Raw genomic sequence first — 17561 nt, forward strand, 5'->3', positions numbered from 1 at the left:
TACCAATGAAAACAGGAAGGTTTTTTGTGTGCTGGATTTTCATATCTGTCACGTTTGTTATTGCTGAGCAATGTAATTTTAGAAGGAAATTTGGTGAAGATGCTCCCAGTGGGCCCAGTAACCTTAAGTGATATTCTGACTTTAAAGCAAGGTGCTGTATCTGCACCTTGTTTGTATCTGCGAAAGTCAAACTGGGGCTGTCCACCGGTAGGTGAGGCAACTGAGTAGCATGTGAAAGTTTCATATGAAGTCCACAGAAATCCACCACCTCAGCCAGCAGGAAATTAGACATCCAGCAACCAACTGCATGGAAGATTGTAAATTGAACAGCAACTACCAAAGAGATTGACTGGGCGTGCTAGCTGTGAAGACTGTGAATGTTTGTGTTGGGCCTGCATGTATCCCTAATCTTTCACGTGGCTTTTTTCTCTGAGGTTTTGTCAAACAACAGGTGTATCAGCCACCTTAACCGCCTACCATCCAGGATCTTCATCTTCGCATTACAGACCATTGCATTAGTGGATGGTCCAATGTTACAACCTGTATGGTAGGAATGGGATTACAGGCTCAATGTGCGTTGTGTGACAAAGGAAGCTCACATTGAGTACTTGTAATATGATGTTGTGAATAAAATGTAAAATGTAATACAAAACATATTGAATTTCTCTTACCACTGTGCTACTTTCATGTATTTGGGCGTTATTAAGCAAGAGTAATTAATGTTTTTAATTAGAAATATCATTTGTATTAGCCACGTTCTACAAATGTATAAATAACATAATAAAAATAATTGTAGTTAATATTTATAATTATACAACAATCTCTTCTAAACTAACTACACAATGTCATGGATATTAAAAAAACTAAATTAATTTTACCAAAAGAACCTATGAGGAAATTCCTTAGGAACTGATATTAAAATGAAAGAATTGTTGAAACTGTTTTTTAAACATGACTAAGTGACAATGCAAACAACTTTTAAACTAAAAAGAAAAGAAAATAATACTTTTAAAACTTCTTTAAACAATAAAGAATTAAATAAAATTAATTTTGAATAAAATAACCAGATGCATTAGAGCTATTGCTTTTGAAGGACTGCAAATTATTAATATTATAATTTGCAGTCCAAGATATGAATAGCAGATAAAGCAAATGTCCATAAAAGAGGGAGGCTGATTTCTTATTTTTCTCATGCTATTGTCTTAGATTATGTTCACACAAACAAATGGAGTGACAAACAATTTTTTTTAATGGCTTAGGCCCGAAGCAGAGACCGAGTTGCCCTTCCTGATATCAACCTACTAGATGTTGCCAGAAATCAATATTTGGTATAGGATTAACAGATAGATAGTCCACCTGCTTATAAATTCCAGCTGATGTTTCTTAAGTGACCTGATAATCTGACACAGGAAATCTGAGTTAATAAGATTGGTAGTATGAGTGCTATTGATGAAATAGAAATTATAAATAATTAAAGTAAGTGATTTCATAAATACAATGATTCATTCCATGAAATCTTATGGCTGAGGTAGGTAGCTCTCATTTATTAATCGATATGTAAAATGAGGTAAATATAATGAGCACAGTTAAACAGCGCCAACAACTCATCACTCCCATTTACATAAGCTTCTTTGAGGTGAGAGAGATGGCAAGAATACCAGTTTAAATTTAAGTTCTAATGTAGTAGAACAAAATTTTAATTTACCGTACTCACATCAAAAAGAAAATAGCAGGTATATTATTACCATTTATTTAGCAGTAACTGTTTCTTTAATCATTCTCAGAATCATGTAAGAACTAAACTGAGCTCTAGAAATTAATGATGACCGCAAAATGAAATGTCAATCGGCAATAACCAATAAATATAACATTATTACAGCAACTACACTGACATCAAATTAAACATAATTCTAAATATTTTTTTTTCATAAAAGAAAAAACTATCGAGTCAAAAATAAAAATCAGTTTACAATGTTTACAATATCATCTAGAATGATTATTAACAACCAACATCTAAGAGTAACAGTTCAGGAAATAGAATGATAAGAAGCATATAACACAATGTCAAGAAGTCAGTCTATAAACGGTTCCTTCATAATATCAAATTTAAATATCAGGTGAAATTGCCTATAGGTCAGATGACTACATACTGTTGGTCTTGCTAATTATAAAGCATTATCTAGATCAAAAGGTACTGCAATTCATAACTGTAAATTAACCGTACAATTTAGAAAGAAATAAGTAATTGACTATTTCCTAATGTATTAAAATTAACAAAAAAAATAATCAGTTACAGTGAAATATTAAAATAAATAAAATAAAAATAATTACCGTACATAACTGAAAAATGAAATAAGAAAAAAATTAAAAATAATGTAGTGAAACTATCTTTATATGTATGTATACATATTATACAAAATATATAATACACAACTGTATAATATATTCATTTATATCTATATCTTCATTCTGAAAATAATATTGTATTTCTTATCGTACTTTTACATTCACTTTTAAATTATCCTTCTATACTCCACAAAATAAATTAATAATAATGAACCCTGTAAAGACATTTCTTAATCATATGTAAACTTACTGCAGTACTCGCATAACAGTTTTTTTTATATCTTTTTTTATTAAAAAATAATATAATACATACAAACAATTATTAGATTATTATGTATTTACAAACACATATAAATTATCAACTAGCTATAAAGTTAATAATAATAAAAACTTGAATTTATAATACATACATTCATACGAACATGCATACAATAAAATCAAACCAATTATACATAAATAGTTTTTTTTTTAGATTTTTAAAGATTTGTTTTTCTTATTCTTATCTTTCTTATTTATATATGTATATTACAACATTTCCTTTTTTTTATATAAATTTACATATATAATATTAATAAATTATGTGTTATTACATTACATATACAAATAACAATTATATTCAAGTTTTTTGGCACACACTTTGAACTCTGAAGTAGTAATTGCTGCTCGGAGTGTAAATTAGTAATAAAAATAAAATAATGTTTAAAAAACATAAGAGTATAACAGATTTTTTAATAATAAAATGAATTTAAAATGTTATACTGACAATGATACCTTTTCAACTAAAGTTCAACAACAGCGAAGTTCTATCCAAATTTTCATTAATTTGAAATTCTAAAAATGTTTTTCTGTTTTAACATCAATCTCAAGGAAAGAACAAGAACAACCCAACTGATGACAAATCCAGTCTCTTCATTAAATTTTCATCAATTCTTTGGCCCTTAAAGAAAAAAATGATGATCAGATGTATGTAGATGATATTTATAGAGCCTTTTCACAGAGGATAAGATCCAATCACAATTGATTAAAAGATTTAACAATAGAAATGGTAGGGGGATTACTGAGTTCAGTTTTGAGACGTATTTTGAAAAAGAGAAAGAAATCGCTGCATTCCAAAATGTTGTAAGTTATTACTTAAACACACGTCAGGACTATTGCTTATTATTACTATTTCAGATTCATAAAATTATTAGTTTTTAATAAATATAATCATATCGACAATAATGATTTTGTTATTTGATGAATTTCATACTTTTTTCTAATATTTACAGGAAATCCAATTTTTTGAATCTCTTTCAGTCAGTAGGTACACCAGCATTTCACATAAAATTACATCCAGCAGTCCTCACCGCCTTGTTTCCAGCACCGTTCAACTGAACATTATTAAAGTTTCTTTATGATTTTACCTACAACAGATTCTTTCACACCTGTCTCTCAGCTCAAAAAGGATAGTATATATAGTAATATATACTATCCTTTCTGATGTAAAAATAACTCTAAACATCCACGGTTCTCAAATGTAACTCGATATAAAACACAAATGTATAAGCTAGGATACCAAAAAGTCTCTTTTGGGGATCCTACTACTGAATCTTTCTTCTTTTAATCGCTTCAAAAATCTAACTAAAGAAACTAAATTTTTCTGATAAACTCATTTTAATTCATATTCATGCAAATGATATTTGGATCTTCTCATTCACTGAAAAACATACCAAATAAAATAAAATATCACCTACTTTGAGGAGCCACGTTAGAATTGCATATTCAAGTGATTATTTCAACATTCAGACTGTGTAATTAAACAAATATCAACCCAGCTGTATCATTGGATCACATCCTTTGAGTAATGGCTCTCACATAAACACTTATACATAAAAAAACAGAACAGTTCAGTTATTGATGAAGGATTATTTAACTACATTAAGATGATTGTCTAAATGGAATAAAAATAGATAAAATGTTATACCGATATTAAGCAGCACAAAAATTCAAATTAACAGATTACTTACTGGGAAACTTTAGATTAATATTCATACATATTATTTATAAAATAAAAGTAACCTAGACAGTCTAAATAGCTTATGCCATTGCATCCACAGTCAAGCTCCAATTCATTGATATATTTGATTGTTCCCATTGTCTGCAGTACATTTGTTATCTGACCAAAAAAAAAAAATCAACCGATTCATAAACCTTACAGAAATATCAGCAATATTTCAAATCTCTAATACTGTTTTTTGAAATAAAACTTTTTTGTAATAGTATCATTGTTATTTAATCACAATTTTGTTTGTGATATTATACACATATATGTACAACAAATCTTTTTAGCACTACCAGTTTAAATGTTTCCCTTCTTGTAATAACATTTTTTCCCTATCCTGCCAAAATCCTAAAAGAACAATATTAAAATTCCATGCTGTTAATGATGTAGCTTCTCCTTAGTCTTTAACCTGATGCCAAAAACACATAAGATGTATTTTTAACAGTTCTCGATCATAACAAATAATTTGTTACCAGAAGATAAAATTGAGAATTAAGAAGGTTGAATAAAAATTAAACTTTCATAAATCATTTCTAACATTTAGTAATCGGGAGAAGCAATAATGCTTGGTATATAACAAGCAATTCATTGACGATATACTATATGCTAAACACTTATTTACAGAAAAAGTTTTGTTTAACCATAATGTTGATAATAAAGGTTGGTAATCATCATGGACAGAACATAATATACCGCTAATTAATTGTGGTATCTATGTATATGCTTAATGTTTGCTGATCTGTTGAAGTGAGAAAAATATGTACAAAACTACTTTTATTCCAATATTATTTCACGAGTTTTAAACTCCCTAAATTAAATTTGTAATTATAAGTATATATCTGAAAATGTTTATAGAATTAAAAACTGTAATAAATCGCAGTTAAATTGTCTGCAATATACTACAAATATAGTAAACTTGCTTTATCTATTACAGTATTAAGAATGATCCTCAATTTGAATGAACAAGGAGTCATTCAGAATAATTGAAATTTTATCAGTCCAACAATCTATAATAAAACCTATAAAAAAAATCTAAAATAAAAGGGCACCTAGGAATAAAAAAATTTCAAGAGAAAATATGTAGGTTATGTAAACTTACTGAAGCATACAGATCAAAAATCAGATTTAGTTTAAGTCAACAATTTATTGTTATTGCACTTTTTTTTACTTAACTCCAGCATAGTTAACAATTACAAGAGGCAATTCTGTTGCCGCATTACATCAGTTTAATAAAAAAGCAAATAACAGATTAATTTTACAAATAACTTTTTTTTAATAAATAATTAATTTCTTTTTCTGATTTGAAATAAAAGTTAAACAGTCGCTTCAAAGATTAAGTATTATTTCTGTCTTTTTTTACACACTTTGCATGATTAAAGATTTTTACAGAAAGTTCAGAGAAGGCAATTTATAATTTTCTATTCACTTATGTAAGGTGGATCTAAACATAAACAAACCAATATTTAGATACAAATGAACGTTTTTACATTAAAAGATTTGATTATCCAGTTCAACTTCCTAACGATCATTATTAATAAGTTTCGTAACACATCACAGTTCATAAGACATTTAATTGTTAATGCACATCTAATCAGAGGCATTCACCTTACCATCCCTAATCTGATGTACTAGCAAATAAGCTAATCTCACACTCTTGTTCGAAAATAACTCTACATAAAACTGATAAAAATTGATGGTTCGTTAAAGAAATTTAATTTCTGTAATGCCAGAACTATATTTACTATAACATTAATTTATTAAAAATACCAAACATTATTAAAATAACTATACATATAAATTAATATTTGAGCTGATGTTGCAAAAAAATAATTAAAAAAACTTTCCCTTTGAAAAAAAATGTATTTCTTTGCACACCTAAGTACTTAAATTACGCCAAAATAAAACTATACTAAGATACACTACAAAGTAAAAGAAATTTTATAGAATAACATTAAAGTAAAGATAAACCTTTATTAAATGGGAGACTCATTGAGCAGCAAAGGAGCTGTAGGGATGGAAAGTAATCTTGATTGCCATGCAATTCTTTCCATAACGCATGATGCAGATAATCTTGCTTCTGCATCATGATCCCAACATTCTTCCATTGTATCGGCCAATGCGACAAGGCCCTAAGATGAGAAAATACAAAGCACTATTAATATTATATGTCATAACATTTATCAAAATAAATGTTAAATTCTAACTGGTTTCTTCAATTCTGCAGAAAGGGAATCTTAAAAAAAACAGACGTGGACACCACATGACTTCCTTGTACGCCTATTAAATTACACACACATATTTTGCTGTACTTCATTTAAACTTATTTCATTTGAAAGTGAGATACAATCCTCCAATTCTTTAATTGTTTTAGCAGTTACACAATTGCTAAAACATAAATTTTTATTAATATCAAATATTAATATTTATACAATTATTAATTTAACAATCTTACACAACATATTAGAATAGAGTAAAAGACCCTTTATTACTTGATGAATATTATTCATATCTTGAGTTGCTGATTAATAAAAGTTTCAGATTTCTGGTATGTCGTATAAATAATTTAAACTATTCCATTTGGTGAACTTCTGTATACTGGTTACAAATGTTAATTTCAACCTTACGGCGCAAAATATTCACTTTTTATTATCAGATTATTCGGTGAATAATCAAAAATGAAAATGAAACAATCATACATGAAAAAGAAAGATAACATGAAGAAATATATCTCAAAAAAGAAAACATGAAGATGAATATAAAGAGGAAGAAAATGTTAGAACAAGGGAAGAATAAAAAAAATTAGGAAAGATGATAAATATAAAGAGGAAGAAAATGTTAAAACCAAAGAAAAATGAAAACGAAGAAAATGTTGCTAACAAAGAAAGAATAAAAACATTAAGAGAAGATGATAACTATAAAGAGGAAGAAGATGTTAAGACCAAGGAAAGAATAAAAAGATTAAGAGAGAATGATGAATATAAAGAAAGAAAACATTTGAAACTAGAGAACACGTACAGAATTAAGATAAGAAGAATTAAATCAAACCAAAGAGTGATTAAATGATTGGCAATAAAAAACAAACAAGATAATGATCTACTCTGACTTAGGGAGAACATTGTCTGACAATATCAGAGGACTAATGAACTAAAAGATAAGAAATTTTTGCAATTTATTAAAGATCGGGCATGTATGCCTCAGTGTATATGTTGTTCTTGTGAGAGTCTTCAGTCAGTCTGTAGTTAACTTTAATGTAGATAAAATTAAACAGAAATTCCAGAAAAACTAAATAAAATTCAACAAAAATTAAACTAGAAATTCCAAAAATAATACTATTCTAAATTATAATTTTCAATTAATATTAAATAATCAGATGTTTTACCAAATCTATTACTCATGCGCATATGTAATAATACCTATTAAATTACATATACAGATTTTTACAAATATATAAAATTTTATTTCACTAATAACTTCTGATTTTTTTCATATTTTTTTTTTATCATTGAAAAGCTCTCAATGAGGGCTTATCACTTGGTTAAGAAAAAGTCCAAAATCCAAATAAATTTGGATTTTGTTCTTTTATGAACACTTTTGGTTCTGTCAATTGCAATAAAAAGGGGAGGTGCGCAACTTGATGTTACAACAGTCCTATATCCAAAATTTTAACATCCTACGGTTAATTGTTTTTGAGTTATGCAAGATATATGTATATACTGTTACCACCACATATAAGCCTAGCATAATATTGGTGAACACAATGCTAGCAGCCAGATGTCAGTTGGATTACATTACACATATGTGCTTGCACAAGCGTCACTCCCACCATGTAGATGACCGTACAGTTTCACACAGGAGGAGAAGTTCCCTGGTCGGCTCAATGTGGAACCTCATGGCAGATCCCAACACCCCTACCTGAGCAGCAGACCTGGCTGGCCAGCCAAGGAAGTCACTGGGTGCAGGTGCTACCTTCCCGCTTCAGCTAGCCAGGTTTCAATCACCCTGGCCAGCGAACTCAGCAGCAAAAGTCAGCCCAGCATGTGATCGCTCAGGGAGAACTGCCTAAGCTATACCGCAAAAGACGATCGACACCTACTCGACACTGTGGAGCTCTGGGGGCCACCACTGCCACATTGTAGTGGGGACCCATCTGTCACTGAGGGAAAGCCTGGACTGGTTTAAATGGACAAACCGTAACTCCCAGACTACAGCCAAGTCGACTTTGCCAGAGACCAGCTTACGAACCCAACAGCTCTTCTTAGAGCTAATGCAAAAATGTTCTTTTTCAGGGCCATCACTCCAGAAACCTCAAACAGTCCCTCTCAGGGCTACCATAAGGGTTTAAGGTGCCACGTGCCATCGAAGCCATTTGGTGGCAGTACATACAGACATCACACTGAAAAATCAAATTGGTTCAGGGATGGTCAAAATGGATATTTCCGTTGAAATCTGAAAACCGAAATTTTTCACGATCACAATACTTCCTTTACTTTGTACAAGGAAGTAATAAGAAAAACAAAAATCTATAGTACAGATTTTACTCTTTCATTTTTTCTGAATTTCCTTAAATATTACTTGTAAATGTTCAGAAAACTAAACAGACACAAAAGGAAGGAATGTATTGCTGGATTGATGACTGGATTCTTGCTGCTACCTATAACTTTCTATTGCAGAGGACTATCCTCTCTGTTGTAAAAATATTATCAGATCACACTTACTATTAATACCCCAGATAAAACTACTGTACAATTATGTGTTTATGTGTATAAGTTTTGACATGTAATATTTGAACCGCACATGAAAGTCATAGTGCTTGACTGTGGGCATTATCTTCAAATCTTTCCCATTCTATAGCTTCTTTCAGCAAACTAAACAGGTGGTGATCACAAGATGCAAGTCTGGACTGTACAGTGGTTATTCAAGAGATAAGCAATGAATTTTAGTGAGTTTACTGCATATCTGAGCTGCTGTACGCAGTCGTGCGTTTTCATGGAGAACAACATTGTGAATCATTGCTAGCATATTTGAGATAAGCAGCCCAAACATCATCCAACAACTGCCAGCAGTATGCCGCATTTACTGTCCTTCATTCGTGTAGGAAATCAATCAGCAGCACACCACTTGAGTCCCAAAACAATGTTGTCAGAACTTTTCCAGCTGAAAGCATTTCTTGGACTTGATTGGTGCTCCCATCCCACTTTTCCTCCACTCCATACTTGTTCTCTTACTTTCCAGGGTGTAGTGGTGGACCCATTTTTCATCACAGGTCACAATACAGTTCAAAAATGCTCACACATGTTTTTTCAGACATTTCTCTAGTGAAAAGACACGGAGCCTACCTTGCCAACACTTTGCTGCATCCAAGAGTGTCTGATAACGTATGCACATACCAAACTCTTATCCCCACTTCTGATGCAATTTTAGTGGCAGTTATGTGGTCTTCTATAAGGTCACAAACGGTGAAATGTTATCATTAATGCTGAATCGTGAACGACGTTCATGATTTTCGTTCTCTACGGCATTATGAACACATCAAAGGTTTTTTGGCTCAATCAAACATTTGAGTTTTTGACAGGGTAGCATTTCTGAACTGCACCCGGAGTCAAAATTTCAGAGGATTTGACACCTTCACTGGTGAGAAATCAAATTAAACTTTATTGCATAATGGATGATGGTACCTCCTTCTCGGATATTCTGCTAGTGACATGGAAAGGTGAACTACAATCATGGCAGGCTGGTTGCTCCCCTCCATACATATCAAACTAACTACCTGAAGTGCCCCACCACATTCATTGCTCTCTTTCTCAGTCCAGATGGCAAGATTCCAGTTTATATTTGAATAACCCTTACCCACAGGTCAAAGTCCACTGTTCAAAATATGTTTCCTGAATGAGTTGTAACAAACTTTACAATCTTCTTCAACTTTTAATTATTTTAATGAAATGCATACTTAGTAAGCAATGCCCCCCCAAAAAAATGTTTTTGAGAAAACAAAATCACAAGAAAGCTACACTAATTCTCCATGCGGGTTAAGAAAAATTTAATGTATTAGTTCAAATTACAAAAAATTATTATATTAGTTGTTAATAACCATGCACAATGCATGCAAGTCAATTCATATTGGCTTAATTCCCTCTCTCACTCTCTCTCTCTCACACACACACACACACACAAAAAAAGCAGGTAGTTTCAAATAAAAATCTAATAATGATAGTTCTAAGTATAAATCTCTTATATATACTTTAAAAACAATGTAGTTTTAACTATACAGGTCATGCAGTATCTTACACTACATGCTATCTATTTAACTTAAAATCTACTAGTACAAGGGAGCCCACTGCCCCTGCACTGACCATCTATGCAGTTCAATGACCACGCAGAACAGTAGCTGTTCCCCGCATATAGCAGTGAACCCTAACGCACTCTAATCATTTAAGAAAACAAGACAAAATTCTTGAAAGCATGTAACTTACTGCTAAAAACATCAACTTCAGACCTCTCATTAATTAAATAAAGGCCATTAGTGCTCACTTCTCTGATTTAATACTTCTTCACAATGCATTTTGGACTGACCAGGATTACACATATGGATAAAATCAAAATAGCCAGATCATCGGTTAAGTTAAAACTGGAGACAAACACCTCTTCTATATGAGGGACTGTGTGAGTTTGTGGGTGGAGCCACAGACTATGCATAATTTTCAGCAAAGATAAAGCCAAACTATCTAGTTTGAAGGAAAAAATTTTAATTCTCTACAGACTGGCATGCCCTATGCATATATGGGACTTTTATCAGTGCCCTTACTGTTTTAGTAGAAATTAATATAGAATCTATGTTAAGTAGAATCATTGCCAAGGCCCAACCGGTTGGATATATTTATCAGCACAATAGAGTGGAGAAAGGTGGAGTAATTAAATTAGGTATTCTTCAATCGTCACTGATAAGCTGACTGGGTTTACTTTTAGATAAAATCTGATAAAAAAAATCATGATTCGTAGTTTCATCAGTTCACTCTCCAGAATTTTGAGAACAGGATGAGTGGAAAAAGTTTACCTTAAAGGTAGCCAGAAAGTTCCATAATCAATGTATAATGGGGACCAGAACTTCCTGAAAATTAAACCTTGCTAAGTACACTAGTCTTTAGGCTGAAACTTAAACAATTTTATTACATTTTAATCAGCGTTGAAGCGGGCAGTGTGACAAGAAAATTTTTATCAGCACTGATACTCAGGTAACCATTAGAGGACTACGTTCTTTACACAAGATAAAGTGTGCAGAAGTTGCTAATTCATAAACCTATTGGCCCCTTTCTAACTTCCTAATCTAGTCAAATAGGGATGGCTTAATGTAGGTCCTATTCTTTATTAACGGACAATAATTATTCTAGAGGCATCTGCATATCAAGGGCCTATTCTGATGTGACAACCTATGTAGACTCTACAATCAGTTTCTTGAAAGTATAAAATGCACCATTCTGGAACATGAGGGGTGGATGCTTCTAACCCAATCAGAAACGGCATTCACTAAAGATTCAAAGCAGTAAGTTTTATTAATAATTTTATAATGAAAAACATGATAAGATAAAGAGATAAAAATTTGCTATGGAATATATTCTATCCCTGACAATAGTTTAAATTTCCAATAATCCACCATTTCTTTTGTGGTTTAATAGCCATTAGATTACAAATAATAAAAAGAAATAAAATTAAATTAAAAATGAATGTGCCAGGTACCATTTGTATAAAATGAAAAGGATAAATAAATAAATATACAATTAAAGAATAAAAACAGAACATACTGTATGCGACTTCCAAGTAGCCCTTATAGCAGGTCGTTGTTTCTTATGCACAACACACTCTTGCATATCTTCAAGTGTTGGGTGTTGGCCGACTTCCTCTTCAAATGGCAATTGGTATTCTGGAATCGGACCCTTTAAAATAATCAGAAATTATCATTAAATAAATATTATGCAAAATTTAACTGCAATGCTATCTGATATGTTAGTGAAAATTTGAGTCAGTCCAGGTCAAATTCTTGAAAGAGGGATTGCATTACAATAATCCAGAATGCATTAATAGACATACATTAATTAGATAGACCATTACATTATTTTACCTAACAACTTTAAAATAAAACAGGATATATTAAAGTTCTTAGGTTTAACTGTATAATGATCCACATCTAATTAAATTTTGACATACAGATAACTAATTTACTGTGCAATTCCCAATACTTTTAATAAACTCAAATTAATAGCGTTATAAAAAAATAACTGATGTAACATTGAGTAAAAAAAAAAAAAACTTTATTTGTTTTAATTAGTTATCAAATTTTAAGTTTATTTTTATATATTTTGAACCATTGCTTTTTTTTTATATAAAATTATGATAATGTTAGGGGTAGCTTTATCTTAAATTTGCGTGGCTTTTAGTTATCAACTTTTAAGTTTACTTTTTTTTATTTTAACTACTGTTTTTTATTTAAATTAGATAATGTTAGGGGTAGCTTTATCTTATATTTGTGTGGCTTTTAGTTATCAACTTTTAAATTTACTTTTTTTTATTTTAACTACTGTTTTTTATTTAAATTAGATAATGTTAGGGGTAGCTTTATTTAATATTTCTTTATCTTAAATTATTAGCTTTTGATTTTATTGACTGGTTTAGGCTATAATTTTATTTAACTTCAGTTAGGGGTAGCTTTGAAGTTATGTTTGTTCAAGGGAGAAGATTCTTTTTTGAATGTAATTTGTTTTATTTGTTGTTTAAAGATTCGGAGTTAAGGTCCCCTTTAAATATGGTTTTAAATGAATGAAGCTGCACATCCATTTCTTAAATAGAGATTTTTATCTATTTATTTAAAAAATGGAATCAGATTAACTAGTTATCTGTAGAATAATATCTCTTCTATCTTAATTTTCTAATCTACTTGGAAAATGTATCAAATTATAAAATCTCACCTCATCAGTTTATTTTGCATAAGAAAAAGCCTTTACTGAGAATCAATTTAGTTTGCAAGAGAGGGCCAGAGCACTGAACCTGCTGTTCTGCGATTCATTACTAATGTGTGCTAGTCTGTTTAAGAAGTTAATTTTAACTATTACTTATTAATTGAATGTACTAAAAAGCTTTTAATATTGTGAATCATAAGCTTCTCAACACTTTGTATAATTAGAAATAAGAGGATCTGCCTCCAATACTTTTGGAAATCTATCTTCATAAAAGTCCACAGAAGGTCCTGGAAGTAATAAGTGTTTCTCTTAAAATTAAATGTGATGTATTTAACATCAATTTGGGTCCAATTTGGAATAAATTATCAAGACATAATTTCCAAATTTAAAATAAAACAATTTATACTAAAACCTACTGATATTTCTTTTTAGGGATTCATTCAAATAAATGGTAATGTTGTAATAATGGCCTCAGAGTAAAAAATTAACTTTTTAATCTATCATATGTGCCAGAATATGTGTATGCAGTAACGCATACATTATCTGATATTTTATCATTTAGTTTTAATGTTACAAATAAGCGTAACATATTCAAGACTGTGGGCATAGAGTGCGTACAGATGTTTAGTAGCAAGTATGCATCACTAATACCAGAACTCTTAGCAATTAAACTGACTTTTAGATATCAATCTCCAACTATAATTCAACAATGAAGTTTCTGTCAGTGAATTTCCTAACTACATAATTCCTGTTTATCAGACAGTAAAATTTCAAAAGAAATACTCATTTTACAAATACTGTATATTTATTAATTAATATTTATTCATAATTTTGTAATACCTTATTTCCTCAGTCTGTACAGAAAATGATTGTATAACAATCAAAATTACCACCACAATTTTATAAAATGTATCTGATCTTGTGCTGTAACTCTGAACATAGAATTGCCACATGGGTGCAATAGTGTTCACAATGTCGGCTGGACTCATAGGAATATACTTATTAAATGGTGCATCAATTGAGCAATTCAGTTGATAGCATCACACTGTAGTGTAATAATTGGTATTTGTGTTAGTTGCATTTCAAACTGTAAGAATGATGGAGAAAAAAATCTGTATTAAATTTTGCCAAAAAATTGGGCATTCTCCCAACAAAAAACAATTCCTGATAAGTGAAAAAGGAATGATGAATCTATGATTGATATACAAGATAAAGAGTAGTTTAAGAGACTTAAAAATGGTTGTACTTCAATATTAAAAGTGACCCTCATTCTGGCAGCCTGGCAACGACAAAAATTCCTCAAAATATAGAACAATTTAAATTTTTAACGAAAGAAAATCATCGTTTGGGTGTCAAAGATATAAGACCTCAGAGTTCCAAAACTATACTTTCAAAAATCTTGTGCCAAGATCTGGGGATGACCCCGTGAGGCTACAAAATTTGTTTCATGGTTATCAAGAGATCAAAGTAAAAATCAAATGACCCAGAACAATTTGGAAACAATCAAAAACAACCCAGAAATGTTCAAAAAGTTCATTACTGGGGATGAGTCATGGGTTTATGGTTATGACTCAGAGACAAAAGTCCAATCTTCTCAGCGGAAGAAGTCTGAAAAGTTAAAAGCCAAGAAAATGCACCAAAGTTGAAGTAACACCAGGGCTCACTTTTGTTTTTACCATACACTCCAAAAAGACAGATGTTGAACAAATATTACATGAAAATTTTTAAAACAATTATGTGATGCAGTGAGAAAGAAATAGATCGAAATGAAGCATCCAGATGATTAGGAGCTTCATCATAATAAAATACCTGCATACTCATAGCAACTTATTCAGAACTTTCTAATGAATCACAGGATTTTGCAATTTTGTTTTGGAATGCACACCTTATAGAATAAAAATGGTATTTTTTTGTGATTTCTCATACTTCATTCCTTCAAGTAGGGAGGTGGTAGGAGTACCTGACTAAAAATAACATCTAACCACAGAAAAACTGCACAAAATGTGCATAAAAAAAAAAATACAAAAAATACACACTTAAAGGTACTACTATTCACATGTATCCTCTTTCAAAATTTAAAACAACAAAATTATCACCAACATACTCAAAACTTATGTGACATTTTAATCAAGTCTGTTGCTTCAATCCACAGCAATAGAAAGAATGCTATGTTGAACTAATTTAATGAGACTAAACAAAAGATAAATACTAAAAAACACGACTTTCTGACAAATATTGCTCTTTAATAGAATTGAAAAGTGTGCTGGTGACAATTTTGTATATTTTTTCAATTCATTTTAAATCTACTTAAACACACACACACACACACACACACACACACACACACACACACACACACCTATGTACCCTACAACACTCCCAGCAACATAAGGATTCCAACATGTGATCATACATCTAAGTCGGTTCAGCCATTGAGCTGCTACAGTGAAACAAACAAACATACATACATACATACACCCTAAATACATTACACTCATTTTTGAGCAGTCGTGCAAATAGAACAAAGGAACTATTTAGTTAATATTTAGCAATAAAATGGTGGTGTAGCGAGCGGCTGCACATGGCTCCCTCCACGACTATCTCCTGTTAAGCAGTCTGTTCTCAATTAATTTACAGATTACTTATTTTAATTTCTAAGCATAGATTATTTTTACTTATATTTTATATTTGTATTTTTATTTACTTATTATTATTATTCATTTACTTTAAAAGAGATTATTAATATTTAGTAATAAAATTGTGGTGCAAAGCAGACCAAAGGTGGTTTGCTGGGCAGCTGCACACGTCTGCCTCCATGACTCTCCTGCTAGAAGCAATCTGTTGTCGATTAATTTACAGATTAATTAAATTTTTAAGAGTAGATTATTTTTATTTATATTTTATATTTGTATTTTTATTTATTTATTATTATCTATTAGTTTTAATTATTAAAGAAGGAGATTATTAGTTAATAGTTAGCAGTAAAAAGTACACGCTTACATGATCGAACATACTGCCCGTCAAAAAATTATATAATTTTTTCTTAAATGTTTATAAACAATAAATAACAACAGTAATAATAATTATAAAATAAATTAATAAATTTTACTACCGTAATTCATTCAGATCTTAAAACACAACTATTTTCTATACAAATAAATTAATATAAATACTGTCGATTATCAATTTCGAACTGTATGTATGATTTTTTTGTGATCTTTTAGTTACAATTAAACATACTCACCCTAGAACCAATACACTCACTTTCAGGCAGTCGTGTAATAACTTCTGAGTTACTGCAGATTAAGGATTAAAACCATTTTTCACAAAATTACACAATGAAAAAAAAAGTTCCATTATAACTCAGTTACAGCCAATTTAAAGACAATTACATATTCGACATAAACAATGTGAATAATATTGTAAATAATAAACTAATCACCTCCTGTGCAGTACACCTGGAAGCTAGTTCCCATAGCACAAGACCGCAAGCATACATATCAATACGCAGGAATGCATCTCTTGAGAAATTTATTGCTCCCTCCAACACTTCAGGTGCCATATACCTTCGTGTACCGACCTGATGAAAATGAAAACACAAATTAATTGAGAAAATATGTAATAAAATATTATTTCTGAATGTGTTTCAAATATCAAGCAGATGTGCACAAGGTTTTTTCATAAAGATAAATATAAACCGACACTGATATCCAAAATAAAATTCTTTAATATTTTTCTAAACCGAGTGTAACCTTTCTCTGCATTGTTTTTTGCAAAGATTAAGATATTAAATAGAATCTTTCTATCACCCTCAGTTTAATAGAGCTAGCACATTAAAGGTCTACAAAAGTTAATATAACTAATGTAACAGGATATCATATACTTAATTCTTAGTAAATCCTTTCCTTATTGTAGCCTCAGGTACATCTCGAAATTAATTCAAACAGCAATTAGCTAGCATATTAACATTCCATTTGCGTTTAAAATGATTTTCCAACAAAATATCTTTGTAGAAACATTACCCATGTTTATGACTTACTGCCCCAAAGTTTGACAGAAAGAAATCTAGGTATGAATGCAGGAAATGTATTTTTAGATATATTAAATCCCACTGCTCTATATGAACATCTTGATAAATTTGTTATTTATGGACACCCAGAAAATTTTCACAAGTGTCTTCAAACCGTGTCCAAGCAGTGACTTCTACAAAGTTAAAAATTTCATCT

The 17561-nt window shown here is 30.6% G+C and overlaps 1 protein-coding gene across 2 annotated transcripts in view; it reads right to left on the bottom strand.

The window, feature by feature from the left end:
- Nucleotides 1–2879: 2879 nt before the first annotated feature.
- Nucleotides 2880–17561, bottom strand: part of put (activin A receptor type 2 punt) — a 96457-nt gene continuing 81775 nt past the window's right edge. For both annotated transcript variants that reach the window (XM_075374989.1, XM_075374990.1), the window contains exons 9-12: nucleotides 16778–16915; nucleotides 12184–12315; nucleotides 6356–6516; nucleotides 2880–3283 (exon numbers count right to left, since the gene is read on the bottom strand). In XM_075374989.1, coding sequence (XP_075231104.1) covers nucleotides 6361–6516; nucleotides 12184–12315; nucleotides 16778–16915 — 426 coding nt within the window. In that variant the 3' untranslated portion in view covers nucleotides 2880–3283; nucleotides 6356–6360. The remainder of the gene's footprint in view (nucleotides 3284–6355; nucleotides 6517–12183; nucleotides 12316–16777; nucleotides 16916–17561) is intronic.

Source organism: Lycorma delicatula, chromosome 9, assembly GCF_047948215.1.
Source record: "Lycorma delicatula isolate Av1 chromosome 9, ASM4794821v1, whole genome shotgun sequence".
NCBI classification, from domain to species: Eukaryota; Metazoa; Arthropoda; class Insecta; order Hemiptera; family Fulgoridae; genus Lycorma; species Lycorma delicatula.